General features: G+C 42.8%; 1 protein-coding gene across 6 annotated transcripts in view; it reads right to left on the bottom strand.

The window, feature by feature from the left end:
• GBF1 (golgi brefeldin A resistant guanine nucleotide exchange factor 1) overlaps positions 1-23,370 on the bottom strand; it is a 516,681-nt gene that overhangs the window by 269,473 nt on the left and 223,838 nt on the right. For all 6 annotated transcript variants that reach the window (XM_033940425.1, XM_033940426.1, XM_033940429.1 and 3 more), the window contains 3 exons: positions 19,011-19,119; positions 18,574-18,634; positions 14,826-14,880 (listed from right to left, as the gene is read on the bottom strand). In XM_033940425.1, the coding sequence (XP_033796316.1) occupies positions 14,826-14,880; positions 18,574-18,634; positions 19,011-19,119 (225 nt within the window). The remainder of the gene's footprint in view (positions 1-14,825; positions 14,881-18,573; positions 18,635-19,010; positions 19,120-23,370) is intronic.

Here is a 23,370-nt window from a genome sequence, read left to right as displayed (position 1 = left end):
TGTGACGTCAGAGAGAAGGCTTCCGGTTCGGGTAAAAGGACACACATAGGAGCCACCACCCACAGCTTTGTGCACACTGCAACAGTGAGGAGGAGGGAGCCACCAGAAGATAAAACACCTGGGGGCGGCAATAAAAACGTAAGGAGGCACCTAGTTGAGGCACAGAATGGAGGGAGGGAGAGGGGCATGCTGGGACTCAAGAAAGAGGGAGCACAAACTTCAGACAAATGATAAAAGGGAGGGAGGGAGGGGGCATGAACTTGGGACATAGAATGAAGGGAAGGAGTCAGCCATAGAATGGAAGGAGGGCGAAAGTGAGGGAAAGAGATGCTGAGGTGAGGGAGGGAATAGAAAGGGAAAATTGGGCATCAGAGAGAGAGAAAGAGAGATGGTGCACATGAGGAGGTGAAGAAAGAGGAGAATTGTTGGGCAGAGAGAGAGGGATGGAGAGAGAATTATTGGACATGGTGGTGGGAGAGGAGTGAGGTAGAGAGATGCATGGGGAAGAAAGAGATGTCAGACCATTGGAATGGGAAGGAGACAGAGAGCGAGATGCCAGACCATGGAGTGGAAGGGAAGGAAGGGAGAGAGAGATGCCGACTTGCAGGGAGGAGAGATGCTAGACTGCAGAAAGAAGGAGGAGAGAGATATTAGACCTCGGGAAGAGGGAGGAAAGGAGAGAGAGATGCCAGACATGGGAAATGAGAGAGATTCCAGTCTATGGGATGGAGAAGAGAAAGATGCCAGACCATATGAGGGGGAAGGGGGAAGACAGAGTTGCCTGACCACGGGAGAGGGATGAGATGGTATACAGGGATGGAGGGGACGGGGAGACAGAGGGAGATGGTGCACAGCAATAGATGCAGCAGGGAAGAGATAAGAAGAAATGCTTCTTTTGGATAAATGGGAATAGGGGAGAAGAAAGAGGGAGGAGATGGTACACATGGATAGATGGGAAGGGAAGGCATGGAAAACTAGATAGATTTTGAGAAGAAAGCTGAAAAATAGAACAAAGTTGAATGTCAAACGTTAATGCTAAAGATGGATGTATCCAAACACACCGGGGATTTTGAATTACAGTCCACTCAAGGGGGCAATACTTTCAAAATGAAACAAAACACAAAAGACCCCCCTCTCATCAATACTGGGCAAGTTTCTCAAATAATATCAACATATAACATTTAAAGGCTTTTAAATATTTAAATGTGTTCATAAGCTCTTCAGCAAGGCACCACAACAGCGATACAATATCGCTGGAAAGGTGCTTGAATTTTAATCAAAACACATTGTATGGAGCAAGGATTCTTGCTTCTACTGGAGTGGCAAATGTTATGGCTCTACAAAAGCTGTTTAACAGTAGACCACTTATCTGAAAGGTCAGTTCACGGCTCCAACACAGTCTGTGTTTCACTACCGTATTTTCGCTGATATAATGCGCACCCGTGTAAAACGCGCACACGGGTATAGCGCGCAGAAATCACGATGATATGTACAAAAACTTTTGTATACCGCGCTCACGGGTTTACCGCGCATGATGCCCGACGCTCCTTTCGCCCGCCCTGACTTTCCGTGCGCTGTCCCGACTCTCCGTTCACCCCCCCTGACTTTCCGTGCACTGTCCCCCCTTGAAGTCCTGTCCCCCCTTGAAGGTCTGTCCCCATCCTGAAAGCCTGATGCCCCCCCCCGACGTCCGATACATCCCCCCCCGGCAGGACCACTCGCACCCCCACCCCGAAGGACCGCCGACTCCCCAACAATATCGGGCCAGGAGGGAGCCCAAACCCTCCTGGCCACGGCGACCCCCTAACCCCACCCCGCACTACATTACGGGCAGGAGGGATCCCAGGCCCTCCTGCCCTCGACGCAAACCCCCTCCCCCCAACGACCGCCCCCCCCCAAGAACCTCCGCCCGTCCCCCAGCCGACCCGCGACCCCCCTGGCCGACCCCCACGACACCCCCACCCGCCTTCCCCGTACCTTTGTGTAGTTGGGCCAGAAGGGAGCCCAAACCCTCCTGGCCACGGCGACCCCCTAACCCCACCCCGCACTACATTACGGGCAGGAGGGATCCCAGGCCCTCCTGCCCTCGACGCAAACCCCCCCCCCCCCCCAACGACCGCCCCCCCAAGAACCTCCGACCGCCCCCCCAGCCGACCCGCGACCCCCCCGACCCCCCACCCCCCTTCCCCGTACCTTTGGTAGTTGGCCGGACAGACGGGAGCCAAACCCGCCTGTCCGGCAGGCAGCCAACGAAGGAATGAGGCCGGATTGGCCCATCCGTCCTAAAGCTCCGCCTACTGGTGGGGCCTAAGGCGCGTGGGCCAATCAGAATAGGCCCTGGAGCCTTAGGTCCCACCTGGGGGCGCGGCCTGAGGCACATGGTCGGGTTGGGCCCATGTGCCTCAGGCCGCGCCCCCAGGTGGGACCTAAGGCTCCAGGGCCTATTCTGATTGGCCCACGCGCCTTAGGCCCCACCAGTAGGCGGAGCTTTAGGACGGATGAGCCAATCCGGCCTCATTCCTTCGTTGGCTGGCTGCCTGCCGGACAGGCGGGTTTGGCTCCCGTCTGTCCGGCCAACTACCAAAGGTACGGGGAAGGGGGGTGGGGGGGTCATGGGGGTCGGCCAGAGGGGTCGCGGGTCGGCTGGGGGGGCGGTCGGAGGTTCTTGGGGGGGGCGGTCGTTGGGGGGGGAGGGGGGTTTGCGTCGAGGGCAGGAGGGCCTGGGATCCCTCCTGCCCGTAATGTAGTGCGGGGTGGGGTTAGGGGGTCGCCATGACCAGGAGGGTTTGGGCTCCCTTCTGGCCCGATATTGTCGGGAAGTCGGCGGTCCTTCGGGGGTGGGGGTGCGAGTGGTCCTGCCGGGGGGGGATGTATCGGACGTCGGGGAGTCGGCCGGGCAAGAGGGCTTGGGCTCCCTCTTGCTCCGATCGTGGATGCGGGTGCGGGTGGGAGCGCGTGCGAGCGGTCGTTCGGGGTGGGGGTGCGAGCGGTCCTGCTGGGGGGGTGAATCGGGCGTCGGGCGGGGTGGGAACTATGTTTAAAAACTTTTGTATACCGCGCTCAGGCATATAACGCGCGAGGGGTATGCGCGGTAGGTAAAAACGCGTATAACGCACGCGTTATATCCGCGAAAATACGGTAAGCTACATCAGGAAGCCGGAAGGATAAGCTTTTTATATTGATTTTATTTGCAGTGTGCAGTGCCTGAGTCCTTTGGTCTACACATTTGATGTAGCTTAGCAAAACACAGACTGTGTTGGAGCTGTGAACAGACCTTTTCAGACAAGTTAGCGGAACTGGTCTACTGTTAAACAGCTTTTAAGAACATAAGAACTGCCATCTCTGGATCAGACCTTCGGTCCATCAAGTCCGGCGATCCACACACGCAGAGGCCTAGCCAGGTGTACACCTGACGTAATTTTAGTCACCCATATCCCTCTATTCCTCTCATAAGGAGATATGCATCTAGTTTGCTTTTAAATCCTAGAACAGTGGATTCCGCAATAACCTCCTCTGGGAGAGCATTCCAGGTGTCCACCACTCGTTGCGTGAAGCAGAACTTCCTGATATTTGTCCTGGACTTGTCCCCCCTTAGCTTCAGTCCACGTCCTCTTGTCCGTGTCACATTAGACATTGTAAATAATTTATTTTTCCTGCTCTATTTTGTCGATTCCTTTCAGTATTTTGAAAGTCTTGATCATATCCCCTCACAGTCTCCTTTTCTCAAGGGAGAACAGTCCCAGTCTCTTAAGTCGTTCCTCATATTCCAAGTTCTCCATACCTTTTATTAGCTTCGTTGCTCGTCTTTGCATCCTCTCCAGCAGTTTTATATCTTTCTTTAGGTTGGGAGACCAATGTTGGACACAGTATTCCAAGTGTGGTCTGACCATTGCCTTATAAAGCGGCATTATAACTTTCTCCGATCTACTTGTGCTTCCTTTCTTTACCATGCCTAACATTCTATTTGCTTTCTTTGCCGCTGCCGCACATTGTGCCGACGGTTTCAGGGTCCTATCTATCAGTACACCCAGATCCTTTTCTTGTTCGCTTTTACCCAGAGTTGCACCTGACATTCTATACTCGTGTTCCTTGTTCTTTATGCCTAAATGCATTACTTTGCACTTTTCCACATTAAACTTCATCTGCCATTTCTCCGCCCATTTCTCTAACTGACACATTTCTCTAAGTCACTCTGGAGTTCCTTGCTATCCTTCTGCAATCTGATTGCTGGGCATAGCTTTATGTAGTTTGCAAACTTGATGATCTCACTGGATGTTCCTTCTTCTAGGTCATTGATGAAAATATTAAATAAGATGGGCCCAAGTACCGAGCACTGGGGTACCCCGCTAGTCACTTTCTCCCAGTCTGAGAACTTCCCATTTATGCCCACTCTCTGCTTTCTGTTCTCCAGCCATTTGCCTATCCATCTTAGTATATCTCCCTCTATTCCATGGCTTTGTAGTTTCCTGAGAAGTCTTTCATGTGGAACCTTGTCGAACGCTTTCAGGAAGTCCAAGTAAATTATGTCCACCGGTTCTCCACTATCAATTTGTTTGTTCACGGTCTCAAAAAATTGAAGTAAATTCGTGAAACATGATTTCCCTTTCCTGAAGCCATGTTGACTGGCTCTCATCAGGTCGTGTGTATCCAAGTGCCGGACTATGCTATCTTTATGTAGAGCCATAACATTTGCCACTCCAATAGAAGCAAGAATCCTTGCTCCATGCAATATGTTATGAATAAAATTCAAGCACCTTTCCAGCGACGTTGTACCGCTGCTGTGGTGCCTTGCTGAAGAGCTTATGAGCACATTTAAATATTTAAAAGCCTTTAAATGTTATATGATGATATTATTTGAGAAACTTGCCTAGTATTGATGAGGGGGGGGATCTTTTATGTTTTGTTCTATTTTGAAAGATGGATGTATGGCAGAAAGTGAAGGAGAGAAAAATAGCAAATGGATAACAAATGGATAAGGTGGCACTGGATATACAGTTAAGAGCACATACAGAAGGAAGTACAACAGAGACTGGGAAAAGAAGGTTTGAAAAACAAAATCACCAGACAACAAAAGTAGGGGGAATGATTTTATTTTTAATTTAGTGATTGAATTGTGTCGATTCTGAGAATTTACATCTGCTGTCTATATTTTGCACTGCTCAAGAAGAAATGCATTTGTTTCTTTTTCTCTGGGGTTGTATTGCATGCAGAGTCTTGAATCTTAGGGTTTCGTTTGTATATATTAATACTTTTAGTTTTTGGTCCCATATTTGCACAGGGGTTATCTGTGTTCTAGTAGGAATGACTGTTGAGAAGCATAGTGTGCTTTGTGTAGTTTAATTTTGTGTAGTTTAATTTTGTGTTGTTAATAAGATTATACTGTATGTGTATATATGAAAACTGGCGTTACAATTAGTACTATTATGGGGTCGGAGTCTGGGGCTGAGATTGGGCGGGGTCTGGCCCACGAATTAGCCTGTGTTTTAGATTTTGGCCCCTTAATATGATTGAGTTTGAAACCCCTGAGTTAAAGGATAAAGGTATGTGGATTTAACTCAAGCCTTTCTCAGTAGTTCAAGGACAACTACATTCAGGTATAGTAAGCATTTTCCCTAACACCAGAGGTTTTATAATCTACTTGAGATAATGGTTAAATGACTTGCCAAAGATCATAAGAAGCTGCAGTGGGATTTGAACCCTGGCTTCCCTGGTTCTCAGCCCACTGCTCTAGCCATTAGGCTACTTCTCCACTGCAATTTAATCTTTCTAAAACAAGAGGATATTGCATGAAACTAACAACCAATAAATTGAAAACAAATTATAGAAAGTATTTTTTCATGCAGCTACAATTAAGAACTCTGGACTATTGCCTGAAGACATGATCAAAGTGACAACATTAGAGATTCAAGAGAGGTTGGTAACGTTCCAGGAGAAAATTTCATTAAAAATTATTAGCCAAGAAAGAGGAGTCACGTGATGCGGAGATGAGCGTGTTTGTCTGTAGCTGCTCAGAGGCTCTCCCTGGATTCCCCTTAACCTGTTTCTTTGCTTAATTACCAGCTGGATTTTACTTTGCTTTGTGAATTTCATGCTTTATGGACAAATTTATAGTGAAAACAGTGGACTTGACATCTAGTAAGTCAACTAAACATGATAAAACAGCCACTAAACCTGCAGTGGACAAGTTAGCGGATCTGTGGCCTCCCTCGTCAGAACCATTAGGAGGCCTTTTGAAAGATGATATCACATCAGGAGTGGTGTCAGCTCTGGACCCGAAGTTCATTTTACTTTCTGAACTTACTTCAGTACAGGGTATGTTATCTAATGTCACAAAATGAACGGGAAGAGCTAGAAGTATGGGTTTCTGACTTGGAGGATAATGCAACCACTTACCAGCATAATCTTGAGCCTCTACAGACACAAGATCGGGGGGGGGGGGGGAGTGGGGGAGGGCAAATGAAAAACTCAACGATCTGGAAAATCGCTTCCCCCATGACAATTTATGTTTTACTGGATTTCCTGAAATGTTGCCGGAGAGTAGGATGGAACACATGTTGGAGGAATGGCTGACCAAGATGTTCCTGCTTTCGGAGGGCGACAGAGCTTACCACGTGGAATGCACACATGGCATAGACCACAGGTGCGAGGGTACGTGCAACCTTGCCAGATCATCGCCAAATTTCATAGCTACTCCCAAAAGGTAGAAATACTAAGGAGATTTAAGCAACAGCGATTGGATATCAAATATGACAACTGTGAAATTTATATCTTCCAGGACTATTTGCCATCTCTTACGGAACTACGGAAAGCTTTCAAACCTATCTGCATCATTTTGATGGAACACAAACTGCGTTTTATGTTTCAAGTTTAGTAAAAGGTTGATATCCCGCCAAATCAGACTTCAAGGCAACTTAAATGTTAAAAAAAGGAGTACCAAAAATAAACTAACATTTAACTAATATATAAAATCACAAACTAAACTGGAACAAAGGGATAAAAAGGGAAGAACTAAATTTTTTTTTAAAAAAGTAAAGAAGGGGAGGGGAAAATGAAGAGAAAAGGGAGACTAGTGGCTGACAAAAGTGCTGGTAGAAAGTAATAGCAGTGTCCTTACAAGGACGATCATAAATCAAAGGTGTCTTTGAATAGGAATGTTTTCAAATTTGCTTTAAAGACAGGGAATGATGTGTTTTCTCTTAAGTAATTTGGAGCCAAGTTCCACAAAGAAAGGGTGATCACAGAAAAAATGTTAATTCGCATGGAGTTAATTTGTTTTAAAGAAAGAAGAGAGCAAATTTTGGTTAATAGATCTAAGACAACGTTGTGAGGAGCCAGTGAGCGTCAATCAATAAAGGAGTAACATGGTCGAATTTTCTCTTATTGGTTATGATTTTAATAGAAGAATTCTGAATAATTTGCAGGCGTCTGACTTCTTTTTTTGTTATTCCTTTATACAAAGTGATACAGTAATCAATACATGAGATTACTAAAGAGTGAATAAAGGGTTAAGAGAAGGGGGGGGTCTAATAGTTACTAAATGTTACTTTATCCGGCCATTTTGAAGATCTATGTGAATAGAAATTGGAAAGTTTTCGACAGGGCAGTAGCAGCTCAAGAGTGGTTAACAACCACGGATACAGAGGAAGTTCGGTGAAATGTTGCCATAGCCTGCTGTGGTAGCATTAGTCATGGAACTCTATGTTCCAGATTTGGATTTTTGACTATGCCTCCATTTATTATATACATCAGTCATACGTTATTGAGTTATTCTAGCATAGGTGAGTTGGTGGCTGGTCACTTTTCTTGAAACCCTTTCAGGGGGTGGGGGTAGGGGGTTCCTGGAACAGTCCTCCTGCATTCGTATGTGACTCGCCTTCTTCTAGATGGTTGTCCTAGGGAGAGGGGTGGCATGGGATTGTTGCATTTGCAAACTTTTGTGATGCCAAGTATTTGGTTGACGGTTATGATGGTGTCGTAGAATGTTACGATATTAATGAAGAGAAATATGCACAATTCTTAGTTGGTAAAATGGTAGGAAACCACAAAAAGATAACCTAGACATCATCGGCATCACGGAAACATGATGGAACGAAGACAACATCTGGGACACTGTACTACCGGATACAAGCTATATCGCAGAGACAGAGTAGGACAAAAAAGAGGGAATTGAGTCTACCAGAAAGAACAAGCCAGAAACGAACAATAAGGTAGAGTCTCTATGGGCCAAAATACCGGGAACAAATGGAACAGATACAAAGATCGGCGTCTACTATCGACCCCCAGGGCAGTCCGAAGAGACTGATGAAGAAATGATGGACAAGATTAAACACACATGCAAGGGAGGCAACGCAGTTATCATGGGCGACTTCAATTATCCGGGGATAGATTGGAACCTAGGCACTCCAGCTGCAGTAGAGAGATCAAGTTCCTGGATGCTGTAGGCGATTGCTTCCTGGAACAACTTGTTATGGAAAATACGAGAGGAAATGCAATTCTAGACTTAATTCTAAATGGACTACGAGGACCAGCACAAGGTATAGAAGTAGAAGGGATGCTGGGAAGCAGTGATCACAACATGATCCACTTCAATCTAGACACAGGAACAAAAAATTGATCCAGAACAACGGCCACGGCACTGAACTTCCGAAAAGGGAACTACGAAGGGATGAGAGACATGGTGAAGAAGAAGATTAAGAAGAGGATAAGCACTGTAAATACGCTAGAGCAAGCATGGTCCTTTTTAAGGACACAGTCACAGAGGCATAAAATTTATATATACCGCATAACAACAAGGGTTCCAAGAGGAAGAAGAACAAGGAACTGGCGTGGCTCACTGTAGCAGTGAAGGAAGCGATCAGAGACTTGAAGACTTCGTTTAAGGAATGGAAAAGGTAAAAAACTGAAGAAAACTTGAAAAAGCACAAACAACATCAAAGCAAGTGCCATAAGGTGGTAAGAGGGGCTAAAAGAGACTACGAGGAAAAAATAGCCAAGGAGACCATAAACTTTAAGCCATTCTTTCGATATATTAAGGGGAAACGACCTGCGAAGGAAGCAGTGGGGCCGTTAGATGACCAGGGAATACTAAAGGAGGACAAAGCCATCGCCATTTTGAGTCTGTATTTACCGAAGAGGATATATCCAATATACCGGAAGTCGACAGGCTATACACAGGAAATGAAGTCGGGAAACTAACAGGGATGATGGTCAGTCTAGAAGAGGTATGCAGACAGATTGAGAGGCTTAAAAATGATAAAACTCCGGGACCAGATGGCATCCACCTGAGGGTAATCAAAGAACTGAAAGGGGTTATAGCTGAACTGCTCCAACTAATAGCCAATCTGTCGATCAAATCAGGAAAGAATTTGAAAGACTGGAAAGTGGTGAATGTTACGCCGATCTTCAAGAAAGGTTCGAAGGGAGATCCGGGAAACTCCAGACCAGTGAGTCTGACTTCAGTACCGGGAAAGATGGTAGAGGCGCTGATAAAGGACTGCATCATCGATCACCTTGACGGACACAAACTGATGAGGACCAGCCACCACGGCTTCAAAGGAAGATCTTGCTTGACAAACTTACTGCTTCAAAGGATTAAATGGGCAGATACACAAGGGTGACCCAGTCGACATCGTATATTTAGATTTTCAGAAGGCGTTCGACTAGGTCCCGCTTGAATGTTTCCTTCAAAAAATTGCAAGCCATGGCATCGAAGGTTATATACTCACGTGGATTAAAAACTGGTTGGCGGATAGGAAACAGAGAATGGGGTGCATGGACAATACTCGGACTGGAAAAGCATCACGAGTAGAGTGCCACAAGGTTCGGTGCTCGGGCCTGTGCTCTTCATCATATTTATAAACAACCTAGAAATTGGCATGACAAGTGAGGTGATTAAATTTGCAGACGATACAAAGTTATTCAGAGTAGTGAAGACACAGAAGGATTACGAAGACCTACAAAGAGACATCAATATGCTCAAGGAATGGGCTGCGAAATGGCAAATGAGGTTCAAAGTGGATAAGTGCAAGGTGATGCATGTCGGTAACAAAAATCATATGCCCTAATACAGGATGTCCGGTGCTATAGTCAGAGAGAGTCCCCAGGAAAGAGACTTGGGAGTACTTGTAGACAAGTCAATGAAACTGTCTGCATAATGCGCGGCGGCGGTGAAAAGGGCAAACAGAATGCTAGGAATGATTAAGAAGGGGATCATGAACAGATCTGAAAAGGTTATCATGCCGTTATATCGGGCCATGGTACACCCCCACCTGGAATACTGCGTCCAACACTGGTCACCGTACATAAAAAAGGACATAGTACTACTCGAAAGGGTTCAGAGAAGAACAACAAAAATGATTAAGGGACTGGGGGGAGTTGCCGTACAACAAGAGGCTAGAGAAACTGGGACTCTTCTCCCTTGAAAAGAGAAGACTGAGAGGGGACATGATCGAAACATTCAAGATACTGAAGGGAATTGACTTAGTAGAGAAAAAGAGATTGTTCACCCTCTCCAAGGTGAAGAGAACAAGAGGGCACTTGCTAAAGTCAGAAGGGAAAAGATTCCGTACAAACGTAAGGAAGTTCTTCTTCACCCAGACAGTGGAAGAAATCTGGAATGCTCTTCCGGAGGCTGTTATAGGGGAAAGCACCCTTCAGGGATTCAAGATAAGGTTGGATAAGTTCCTACTGGAACAGAACATACGCAAGTAAGGCTAGACTCAAACAGGGCACTGGTCTTTGACTTAAGGGCTGCTGCGAGAGTGAACTGCTGGGCATGATGGACCACTGGCCTGACCCAGCAGCAGCAAATCTTATGTTCTTATGCCCATTTACTGGATAATAGTTTGGATGAGGAAATGGATAATGATCCAGGAAGATGGATAGAATTTGATAATGTAGACGAGAAGGAGGTGTGTAATGCAATTCGTAGTTGTACACACACGCGCACTATCCAGGACCCCTGCTCGTCATCTGTCATGAGACATATGGCAGAGAAGGTGTCTCATGAGAAATTTATAAATAAATAAATACAATTTTTAGAGCATATTGTCTTGCCTCAATTGGATGACTTTGTGAAAGAAATTGATTGCTTGGATTGCAACCAATTTGATTTTAGGAAAGCACATAGTGTAGAGTTATTATTGACATTATTATTAGTGGGCAACTCTTGTCCTCGAGGGCTGGAATCCAGTCGGATTTTCAGGATTTCCCCAATAAATATGCACTGAAAGCAGTGCATGCAAATAGATCTCATGCATATTCATTGGGGAAATCCTGAAAACCCGACTGTATTCCAGCCCTTGAGGAGCAGAATTGCCCACCCCTGTGATAGACCATACTTTTCAAGTAAGGAATGGGACTAAAATTTTGAGTAACTTTCAGGGGCGGAGTGGAGTTCCTCAAGGTTCAGCGCTTTCAGCGCTGTTATTTAATATCTATATGGCTACCATTAGTCAGTTGTTTCAATCTTTAGGAGTTGAATACTGCATTTATGCAAATTATGTCTTTTTTTTTCCCAGTCTGGGTATGGGGAAGATACGTTGGAAAAGTTGTTGAGTGAAATCACTGGATGGATGGATGGAGAAGCAGGGTTTAAGACTGAATGTAGACAACACTGAGGTAATATTTGTGGGGAAATCAGACCACATTAAATGGCCAAAAACATTAAAAGTAATGGATGAAGTTCTACTAGTGAGGGAGTCTATGAAAGTATTGGGAGTAAAATTGGACCCAGCACTCACTATGAATTGTCAAGTAATAAAAACAGTGCAAATATGTTTTGCACAAATACACTTATTGTACTGGGTGAAACCAATGCTGTCATTACCTGACTTCCATGCTGTTGTACAAGCAAAGGTCTTGTCACGGCTGGACTACTGCAATGTCCTGTATTTGGGAATAACTAAGACCAGATGTAAGACATTGCAGGTGGTCCAAAATGCTGCAGCTAGGTTGATAACTGGAACATTAAGATATGAGCATATTACTCCATATCTTCAACAACTGCATTGGTTGCCAGTTGCGTTTCAAATTCAGTACAAGGCAATCATGTTATGTCATCAATTCTTATATGGTACGATTCCTGAAATTTTTAATATGATGTCTCGTTATCAACCACAAAGGTCCCTGCATTCTGCAGGTGCTGTAATGTTGAAAACAAAGGCCAATCCTAAACATGTAGATATGAACGCTATGACTTTTACATGTGTGGAATGGCCCTGTTGGCCAAATTCGAAAATGTGGAGAGAGGAATTCTTTTAGAAAAATGTTGAAGACTCAGCTATTTGTTACTGCATTTTTCTGAGCAATTGATTCATACTATACTGAATTCATGCTGTACTGAATATTTCTATTTTATCTTCTTATTTTGTATAGACTTAACATTTTATGTATGTAACCCCTTGTGAAGCGTTTTGGATTAAAAAGGTATAGAAATTTTAAAAATAAATAAATATGTGCCATAACAACAATTGGTTTCGTACAGTAAATTATTTTTCTTATGCATCGGTGGAGGTGGGCCTGTGATATCCTTACCATTTTAGCTATATGCTTCATGCTAAGCAATTGCCTAGAGGGAGCGCTGGAAAACCTTTCCTTTTTCTTTTAAAGCCTCTGCAAGGAACTTGGCATTGGTTGAATGCTAATTTTAAAGTGTCCCCTGAAGTGACACTGCAATGGCATGACCACGGCTCCTTTTCAGGAGTGGGCAGAGCAGGATATTCAGTATTTACATCAAGTGTTGATGGATGAAGGATGCCTAAAGTGGTGTCCTTCATTGCAGTGAAGCCACAGCCTCACGTCCTGAGGTTAGTTTGCATACTTGCAGTTGTACCACCTATGATGATATCTTCTGGCTCATGGGACCCTCGACCACCAGAGGGCATCCGCTGAAGATCAGGGGAGGGAAGTTTCATGGCGACTCCAGGAAGTACTTCTTCACCGAAAGAGTAGTGGATCATTGGAATAGACTCCCACTCCAGGTGATAAAGGCCAGCAGCGTGACGGATTTTAAGAGAAAATGGGATACTCACGTGGGATCTTTAAGGGAGTAAATTCAGGGGAGGGGATACTTGGAATGGGCAGACTTGGTGGGCTATAGCCCTTTTCTGCTGCTTTTTTCTATGTTTCTATGTAAGTTCACTGCCTTCAGGTCAACTGACCCAGGCAACTCATGAAGCCTTGATAGACTTACATATTGTCTGGATGCTTAAACTAGGGTCCCTTTAAAATTTAATCACAAATATTTGCTAGACATTGTAGAGGATGTAGACTTATTTCAAATGGAAGCTAAATGGAGCGCTGATTTGATGATATCTGTTACAGTTGACCTGCTGATACAATACTTGCGATCCTTAAAACGTTTACCTTTAGAAATATCTTATTGGGAAATGGGGTGTAAGTTTGCTTTATGTTATTATTTATCTCCCAGTAGGGTCTTTTGTATCACTTTATGGGATAATGATGAGTGTCTGAAATGTAAACAGCTACCTTGTTCCACATGTTTTGGAAGTGTCCTCTTATATAAACCTATTGGACAGCTATATTTAAGTATGTACAGATAATGTAGAAATCCAGTGGCATTTAAATTGCTATAGTTTATTTTTGAACTTTGATGTAGACCACCCGAGGCCTACAGGTGTGAAGTTCTTTTTGAAACAAACAATGTTGTTAAGGTATGAAGGTTAATTTAGCTAAGTGGCTGGAACCAGATCCACCAACACAGTCTCACTGGCGATCACGCATGATCACTTTATTGACTTTGGAATGCTTTCCTTTGGAGGACTGGGACTCTAGATGGGGACGTCTTCTCACTGGGAACCATTTGGATGGTTGTTTGCTGTTTGAGAATATTCCCGCTTTGGAATTTCAGAATTGGGGGGGGGGGGAAGAAACAAAAACAAATGAAACTAATATTGTGCTATCTTGACTAGTGGTTTATCTTTGTAAAATGATTTTTTTCTGAATTTATGCTGCTTCTTTTGGTTACTCTGCATCTTCATAAAAAATATTTTTTTTTAAATTATTAGCCAGGAAAACTTGCCCACCTCTTCAAGACTGCTTTCAATTTGTAACTCCTCTCACCTTGAATTCTGCATCCTTGACCCTATTCATCAAGTCTGTCTGACCAAATTAGACTGTAAGCTCTTCCAAGCAGGGACAGTCTATTAAATGTCAAAATGTACAGCACTGTGTACGCCTTTCAAAACTATTGAATTGATAAATAGTAGAAGTGAAATCATGACACACACATGGAAATGAACATGTATTGAAAATTTACACAGCATTTCCCTAATGAAGTCAATTGAGTGAAACGGTTTGGGCCACTATCTGGAATAAGTTAAGTTTTTCACTTTAATGTGGCTGTTACGTGTTATAATATTTTTGATGAAAACATTTATAAAATGAAGTTTTTGACCTGTGATATTACTTATAGCCCATTTAGGTGTTGAATGAATTGACACAAGGGTTTCTTTAATTTGAGGTCTTTTTCCTCACAATTTTTGTTTTATTTTTATATTATCTTTCGTTTAAAAGCTGGGTTCATTTATATTGTTCAGCTTTCCTGCAATGCAATGTTGTTTTGAAGGGCACAAGACAGTAGCAAATTTAAATGTAGGATGAGAAATGGAAAAGACTGAAAATAGGAGATAAAAACAAGCATTAATGGCTATTCCCTGCTAATACAAGTCTATCATTTATTCTAACACAGAACGGAGAGCTTCTGTTAAGAACAATACTCACAAAGACAAGGTACAGCAAGGAACATAAACAATGCTAATAAGCACAACTGGTAAGAAACATTGCTGGGAATAAAAGATTCTCACCTTCTTCATGTTAGTTGCCATGAAGCTTTTAGCCTCTTCTTTAAACTGAGGTAACCTGCAACAAAAGATCAGATAGAAATGAATTCCAGGGGAAATTAGATCACTCACCTAAGCAAGAGTGTAAGATAAGAACTCTAACCCATGGGGATTGATAAATGCCGAATAAATGTAGTTTCTGGTTGCTTGATAGTTAGTTACTATTAAAAATAGGCCTAATACTATACCCCAATACTTTGCCATACCAAAACTGTCCCAGACAAACTATTGGACATGTAGTAGGCAAAGCGTAAGCATACTCAGGTGCGGCGTGTCAACTTTACATTTAAATTTCCACCAGAAATTTATTTTATTTTATTTAAAGTATTACAATATTTCTTGGATTTTTTTTGCTGATTGCTTGTGAATTCTGGTTCGAACATAAGAATAGCCTTACTTGGTCAGAACAAAGGTCCATTAAGCCCAGTAGTCAATTCTCACAGTGGCCAATCCAGGTCCCTAGTACCTGGCCAAAACCCAAAGAATAGCAACATTCCATGCTACTGATCCAAGGTGACCAGTGGCTTGCCCCATATCTTTCTCAATAACAGACTATAGACTCTTCCTCCAGGAAGCCGTCCCAAACCCTTCTTAAAACAAGCTATGCCATCCTCTCTTACCACAACCTCTGGCAGCGCGTTCCAGAGCTTAACTATTCTCTTGAGTGAAAAAAATATTTCCTCCTATTGGTTTTAAAAAGTATTTCTCTGGGAACCTCTTAGCACAGGAAAGCCTTGATAAAAGATCAGATAAAGACCCAAAAATCTAGTGCAAAGCAGACGAAAAGACATCTTCTCAATTTGCTTGCAGAGCGAAAACGGAGAAGAGGGAGCACTGCCCAGAGAGACAAGGGTGTGGAGAGAAGACAATGATTGATGTCTTCTGTAACTCTGATCTAGCTGGGGGTCGAGTAGCGGATTTTCCCCAGACAAATATCCCCTGTATTTTTGACCCTTCATAAAGCTGGAGATTCAGGCGAAATGGGTCCCGTCGGGAATGGGGATTGATTAAACAGTCATAACTACAGACTAAGATAAGTCCCACAGTTTTCTGAGTAACTTGCACAATGAAAAGTTTTATATGAAAAATGATATTAAGTATATTTATTGATCAAACAAAGTTAAAATACTAATAAAAAAATAAAATAAAAATTACATGTTAAAAATAGAGAATTACTCGGAGGTTTTTTGAGTCAATGATAGACACCAGAACCCCACATAGACACGAACCTAGATTATCCTTGGTGGATGATTTGTGGGATTACTGAGACTCTTTTTTCTCTGGTTTAATTATCTATCTTTGACTTACACAAGAGTGTTTAGGATTAGGTTATTAACCGAATGATGTTCTCATACAATTCTCTGAGTCAGTGTTCTCAATCTCCATCTGCTGGACTCAAGCATTTTGACTTTTCTGAATGCCCATTAAGGAAAAGCTACTACTCCTTATTGGAATGCTTTTCAGCAACAGGGGCAGGGAAGCTTATGAAGACAGGGGGTAAGACAGAAGCTATAAGCATAGTCAGGTCCTGGAGGAAAACCTGTTCCAGTCTGCCACAGAATTGGTACTTGGGAAAAGATTCACCTTTCAACAGGACAAGGTTCCTAAGCAAAATTAAAAGCAACAAAGGTGTGGATGAGCAAGAAGAAAGTTAGACCCTGATTCTGCAAAGTGCTCCTGATTGTAGGCAGCTGTAGGCATCCTACAGCTGTCTAATCAGCCAATCGGGAGGCACTTTTTAAACCCAAAAAAAAAAAAAAATGCTCCCCAGGCAGGCCGCCTATATTGAAGGCGCCTCCAGGGAGCCTAGAGAGTCTGCAACATGGACGTCAGTTACAGAATCGGGTTAACTTTGGGCGGGTGTAAGCCCAATTCTGTATAGGACGCCCGGACCGGTACTACTTTTTGAGATGTAGTACCAAAATTACACACAATATTCGAGGTGTGGTCGCATTATGATCTCAGTTTTCTTCTTCATTCTTGTAATCTTATAAATCAGTGCCAAAGCATATAGTTTGCTGAACATTCTGAACACGCTGTATTAGTGGTTCATAACTTGTTACTAAATTTTATGCTCAGAATCATGTAGGCAATAACTGGGGAAGACCCCAACACTATTGCCTCACCGCCCAATCATCGCTTATTTAATGATAAAAAAGATTTCAAATAAACAAATTTATAGCATGCCACTAGGGCTAAACTTGGGTACGTCTAGTTGAAAAAGAACAGCAAACTTATCTTATAGCTTGCAGGTTCTGACGTGCCACGTTTCGTTCCTGCTTCAGGGAACCAACGATGATTTACAAAAGGTATCTGATAACAGGCGAGCATGTTCAGAATGTTCAGCAAACTATATGCTTTGGCACTGATTTATAAGATTACAAGAATGAAGAAGAAAAATGAGATCATAATGCGACCACACCTCGAATAATGTGTGTAATTTTGGTTACTACATCTCAAAAGGGATATAGCAGAATTAGAAAAGATACAGAGAAGGGTGACAAAAATGATAAAGGGGATGGGATAACATCCTTAAAAGGAAAGGCTAAAGAGGTTAGGGCTCTTCAGCTTGGAGGAGAGATGGCTCAGGGGAGATATGACTGAGGTTTATAAAATACTGAGTGGCATGGAAATGCTTGTTTACTCTTTCCAAAAATGCAAGGACATGCAATGAAGCTACTAAGTAGTAAATTTGCAACAATTTTGAGAAAATATTTCTTCACTCAATGTGTAATTAAACTCTGTTAAAGCAGTTATAGCTTAGGGTTAAAAAAAGGTTTGGATAAATTTGTAAAAGGAAAGTCCATAAGTCATTATATTAAAGCAGCCTTGGGAAAATCCACTATTTTTTTTCTAGGATAAGCAGCATAAAATTAGTTTTACTCTTTTGATATATTGCCAGGTACATATGACCTGGATTGGCCATGCTGAAAACAAGATATTGGTCTTAATGGACCTTTGATCTGTCCCAGTATGGCAAGGCTTATGTTCTCATGAGTTTTTAACATCTTTCCTTTTTAAAAAATAAAAGTCAAATTAATAACTTGCAACCAAATTTCAATGGCAACAGTGCAGGGATCAACTCACCTAACACATTAAAACAAAAAGAAGAAAGGTTGTTGAAGTTATTTTGCTAGCTGCATTTTTTTAGTGCAGTGTCTAAATATTATTTAGGGTTTAGAAGAGCACCAACTTTTTTAATTCTTGCATTTAAAAAAAAATAAAAACAGAACGAGTCTGAAACTTAATTAGAAGATGACTTGGGGGGGGGGGACTAAAGATGTTCACCAAGTAACATATGGAGCAACACAGATAACATAGTATGTAAAAGGTACAAACCAAATGAAGAAAAGAGCTCTAGTGACACTGGAAAACAAACTCATGGCCATCCCTGATTGTGGTTGGTTTAATTTGGGCGCTTATGTATATGCTCATATTATTTCATTTAAAAATATTATTGCTTGATTTGCTCAGATCAAATAACTGTTGTTCCCTGGCCAACTTATATTTTGGGTTTCTTTTTATCTTTAAGCAGACCTCCCTAGCATCACACTTACATAAGTTTGGTGGGATAGCATAGCACAGACTTGCTCCATCAACCAGAGCATTGTCTAACAGCACAACTTGTCTTGCAGACCCTCATGAAATGTGGAATATGCCAGTCCTCAGGGGGCTGTGTCAGCAAGGCTGAGGCAAACACAAGTGGGTTTACCTTGAGAAGAGCAGCTGCACCATGTCGACAAGAGTATGCTCTGCAGATTTTCTCAATAACTCTGCGAAGACAAAAACAAATAACACAGGTGTCATTAAGCTGTGTGATATTATCAAGAGGATTCGACAAGCGGACTTCCCTCCAAGTCTTGTTTACAGAGGATTACAGCAAGTTTATTAAAACCAGCTTCAGCTTGTTCTCGTGTCTCTTGTGCAGTGAAGGCTTGAAAGCACCATGTGGTGCTATAGCTCTGATTTGGCATTAGCTCCCAAGTTCCTGTGTGAGAGAAGATGAGCAGAAGCTGTGACTAGTATAGCATCCTAGTCCTCATTACCCATAGTAGCTCACTGAGTTTGGTAAATAAGATATCAAGATACTGTGGGCCTGAAAATTCCAAGACTGTAAAAGAAGCTACTTGGAGGAAAGGAAAAGCTTACCACTAAGCCTCATTTCAAAGCATATCCGGAAACAAGACTGCATAATTTCACACACTGACTCATTTGTGAGGTGAGATCCTACTGGAGTGAGCAGCAAAGTTCGCAGAACCTGAGCAAGGGAAAAAAAAATTCAAACTGAAAACAGCAGCAGCAGCACAAGATTTTGAATATTATGTTTTTATAGGAGAAAGACAACTAAGCTATGCATAATAAAAAAAAACAATTAAGATAAGAAATTAAAACATGTGAACATGAAATCCACAAACAGCAAACTAAATCTTCTAGATTCTCTGGAAGTAGTCAAATGTTTAGTGGTTAGGATCAGTACATGCTATGCCTTAGAAAGTCTGCTGAACGATGGTAGTTTTGATTCAAAGGCTATATAGTGCTGCTGTCATGTTAGTTCACTTGGATGCACAGAAATAAATGTGGGGATCTAAGAGAAACCTTTTTATTGGACTAACAATACTCGTATATCTGTGGCTTCAGAGAGCAGTGCTGAATGACAATAATGCTATCCAAATTACAATGTCAGTGCAAAGCTATTTGCTTTTAAAGTGTGTGGGAAAAAAAGCATATTGGCATTATGTGGTAACACTCATTTTTGGAAGGAAAAAAGGAGGGCTGAGAATAACTTTTTAATATTTTAATTTCTGAAGGGAGGAAAGGAGAGTGAGGTGACTACAGCTACCAGAGAGGTGGCAATAGAGAGGTAGACATGTTTCTTAAGGAGGGAGATTGGCATTACTGTTTTATTATGGTTTAAAGATGATTTAAACAGCCAGCTATTGCTGAAAACTCTATCACTAACCAGTTAACTTCACTAAAAATTTTAGATTCATCTGAAGTCATCTGAAGATAATCAGATAAATATACCTGGTTATTTGACCACTTAGCAGTTTACCAAATACTGATCTATGAATGGAACATTAAGTTTATACCTTCGATAATCTTCTGTTAGTTCCTGTAGGATTCTATATGCTAGGGTGTTCAATCCCAACCCACAATCCGGGAATTGCAGAAATCCACAAACTTTTCTGAGCACATGCTCTACCTTCTTAACTGGATATGTTTGCTAGCTCTCAGGCTAAGTCTCAAAGCCAAGCAACATACCTGAACAAATCCATGATAAGGGGGTACGGGGGTGGATCCCCAGCAACATAAGTAATTCTTGAACTGGTTTGCTCTGCAAAATATTAACAAGCGATAAACAGGCACACAGGCAACTCAGAAAAACATTGAAGAACAATGTAGAACATTACAGTGTGAGCCTACCAGGACAGATAGGGACAAATGCTTGAGTATTTGTATGTAAACCACTTAGATTATAAGTGGTATATAAATAATGACATAAATAAACTTGCTATGTGCAATGAGTACCCCAAGAAAGGCCTTTGGTAATGCGTATACTCACAGAAAACGCTCCACAGGATCTGTCAACTGGTTGGAAAGCATTCAAGCCTGTAAGTAGAATCAGCAAGGCAGAAAGAAGCAGGCTATTCCAAACTGTACACAGAGAGGGCAGGTCATATGGAATCCTACAGGGTCTAACAGAAAGAAGAAAGGTATAAACCTAATCTTCCATTCTGTTATGTCCCTTCCATATTCCATACACTAGATGACATACTAAAGCAATGGTAACATCTAGGGAAGGACAGAAGAGCCTGTCCTCAACATTGAGGTCCCAAAAGTGGCAGCAGAACAAGCCACCACATCCACTTTGCAAAACTGGGTAAAAGTACATAGAGAGGACCTAGTAGCCTCCCTGCAAAGTTCATTAGGATGAAACGCATGAGACACCATCCACGACGCAGCCACACTTCCAGAAGAGTGGGTGTTAATCGAAATCGGTGGCTGCTTGTTGCGGGCAATGGAAGTCGCAAAAATAGCCATTCAAATCCATCAAGTGATCCAAGCCTTGGCCACTGGCCAACCCCAGCGAGGCACAGCAGTCAAGACCAATAGGCTATCAGACAGCTGAAAATCATTAGTCCTATCCAAACAATGAAGCAAGACTCTCCCAACAGCCAACTTGCACAAGATCCAATCCTTTCACTCCGAGCCTGCAGAAAGAAACACAGACAAACTTTCTGATTTACATGAAGGCAGAAACCACCTTCGGCAGAAAAGGAGGAAGGCATAGAATGGAGAAAACTCCTGCACCCAGAATGCGGACAAAGGACACCCTGCACCAAGAAACCTAAAGCATCGAAAAACGCCGTGCCAAGACAATGGCAACCAGAAAGACAGTCAGGACCGTCAGATCCAGGAGAAAAGCAAAAACTAAACTTTCAAAAGTTTGGGGGGAGCAGGAGGAAAGAAGAGGGGAGCCATTCTAAATGTGACAGGTGTCAGTGGTGCTCTAAAACTATAGAAGGGTCTCAATGGATTATCCTGAAGAAGAATATTGCATTAAAATCTAAAAGGGTCACAGACGGCAATAGCAGTTATGTGGTGTATGTGATCTTATGTCCTTGTGACTTAGTATACAGTATATAGGTTGCACGAGTAGACCAGTAAAACTGAGGTTAAATGAGCACAAATTGCGCTTATTGAATGAAAATCTTCAAGCTCCCATGGTACAGCACTGGGTTGCAAAAAGTCATGTGGTTGGAGAATTAAGGTGACGTATAATCGATTGTCTTGAGAAAGGGATGGAGAGTGGAAATCTAGATAAGGCTTTAAATGAAAGAGAGCAGCGCTGGATATATCAGCTGAATACTGTGGAGCCACAGGGGTTGAACAATGAGGTGGAATGGGCTTCATTAATTGGTTAGCTACTGCCCAATGAAATGTGGTGGAAATCAGCTGTGATGTTAGAAGGGGAGGATTTAAGGGAGGAATAAGACGCCGCCGCCATCTTGCTGTTTTGAAATTAGTGGGAGTCAGATGACAAAATTGGCCACGGTAAGTGTAGGTTAGGAATTTGTGTAAGAGAGGGGTGTTTTGAATAAAAAGTGGTATTCTTAATGCTCTTCTTTTTATTGTGGAGAGACCCTTGAAACAGCATTACGATGTGAAACATGTTTGGTTTGTCTCTCCCGGGTCAAAAATATGTAAAGCAACTAAAAAGATAAGTTATGATACATAAAGCACTTTGCACTTTATATATATATATGAAAAAATAAGCTAAATTATTGGAAAATAGTTGAGTAAATAGCATGGGCCAGTGAGGAGTTCTCGCATAATTCTTCCCGCTAAAGAAATTTTTACAGTAGTGGAGAGGTGGTACTGAGGCCCAAATATAAGCTCTGAAAGTTTATATTTAAGATCAGGTGTGCACTTGGGAGGAGTTGTGAGTGTGTTAATAGTATTATTCCTGAGAAGAAGAGTACTGAAAAATACATTGTTTATATTAGATCCAGGAGAGAAGTATCCTTCAGTGATTCGAATGGGGCCTCTCCAAGGCCCTGCAGAACAATGTTAAGAATCCACGAAGGAAAAGGAAGATGCAAGGGAGGTCGCAAATGAAGTGCCCTTCTCAGAAACCTGGATACAGCTAGATAATCAAAAAGCGAACTAGCGCCTCTGCGCACTCTAAAACATGAAGAGCCTGCAACCTGAACTGTAAAAGAGGCCACTGCTAAACCTGTTTCTAGGCCCGCCTAAAGAAAAAACCCAGGACCACCGAAAAGGAAGCCCTCTCAGGCTCCATGTGATTCGTAGCACACCACTGCTGGAAAGCCATCCAGGCTTTGGCCTAGGGTTTCGAGCGCAAAAAAGGATAGATAACTACATCCAAAAATTGTGCTTCAAAGCTGAGTGTTTAAGTCCATGCTCTAAGACCAAAATTCCAAAGGTTCTCCATGGGCACCGGCCCCTAACTGAGAAGATATCGATGAAGAGGGAGCCGGAGATTATCACCCGACTGAAGATGGACAAGATTCACATGCCATGGGTGATGAGGCCAGTCTGAAGCTACTAGAATCACCAAGCTGGAATGCATTGCTAACCAGCAGAGGACCTGACCGACCAGAGATCATTGAGGGTACATCATACAGGAGCTTGTGAGCTGACCAGGGCCGAACTAATGCATCCAGTCCTAGCTTCCTCGCTGTTCGTCGACTGAAAAAGTACCTGGTCTTCAAGTTCTCTGCTAAAGCCAACAAGGCCATCTGGGACTGACCCCAGCGCTGTACGATCAGACAGAACACCTCTTGCAAGAGGGACCATGCTCCTAAGTCCAGGATCTGCCAGTTGAGGAAGTCTGCCTGAACATTGTCGACTCTGGCCACATGGGCTGCCGAGAAAGACAGAAGATGTGATTCCACCCAGTGGAACACATACGATTTTTCTGGCCCAAGAGAGAGAGACAGAGAGAGATAGAGATAGATAGAGAGAGAGCAATTGAGCCCCTTTG

This window comes from Geotrypetes seraphini, chromosome 4, assembly GCF_902459505.1.
Source record: "Geotrypetes seraphini chromosome 4, aGeoSer1.1, whole genome shotgun sequence".
NCBI lineage: Eukaryota > Metazoa > Chordata > Amphibia > Gymnophiona > Dermophiidae > Geotrypetes > Geotrypetes seraphini.
The sequence above is the reverse complement of the archived record's forward strand: the minus strand, read 5'-3'. Positions and strand labels throughout refer to the sequence as shown.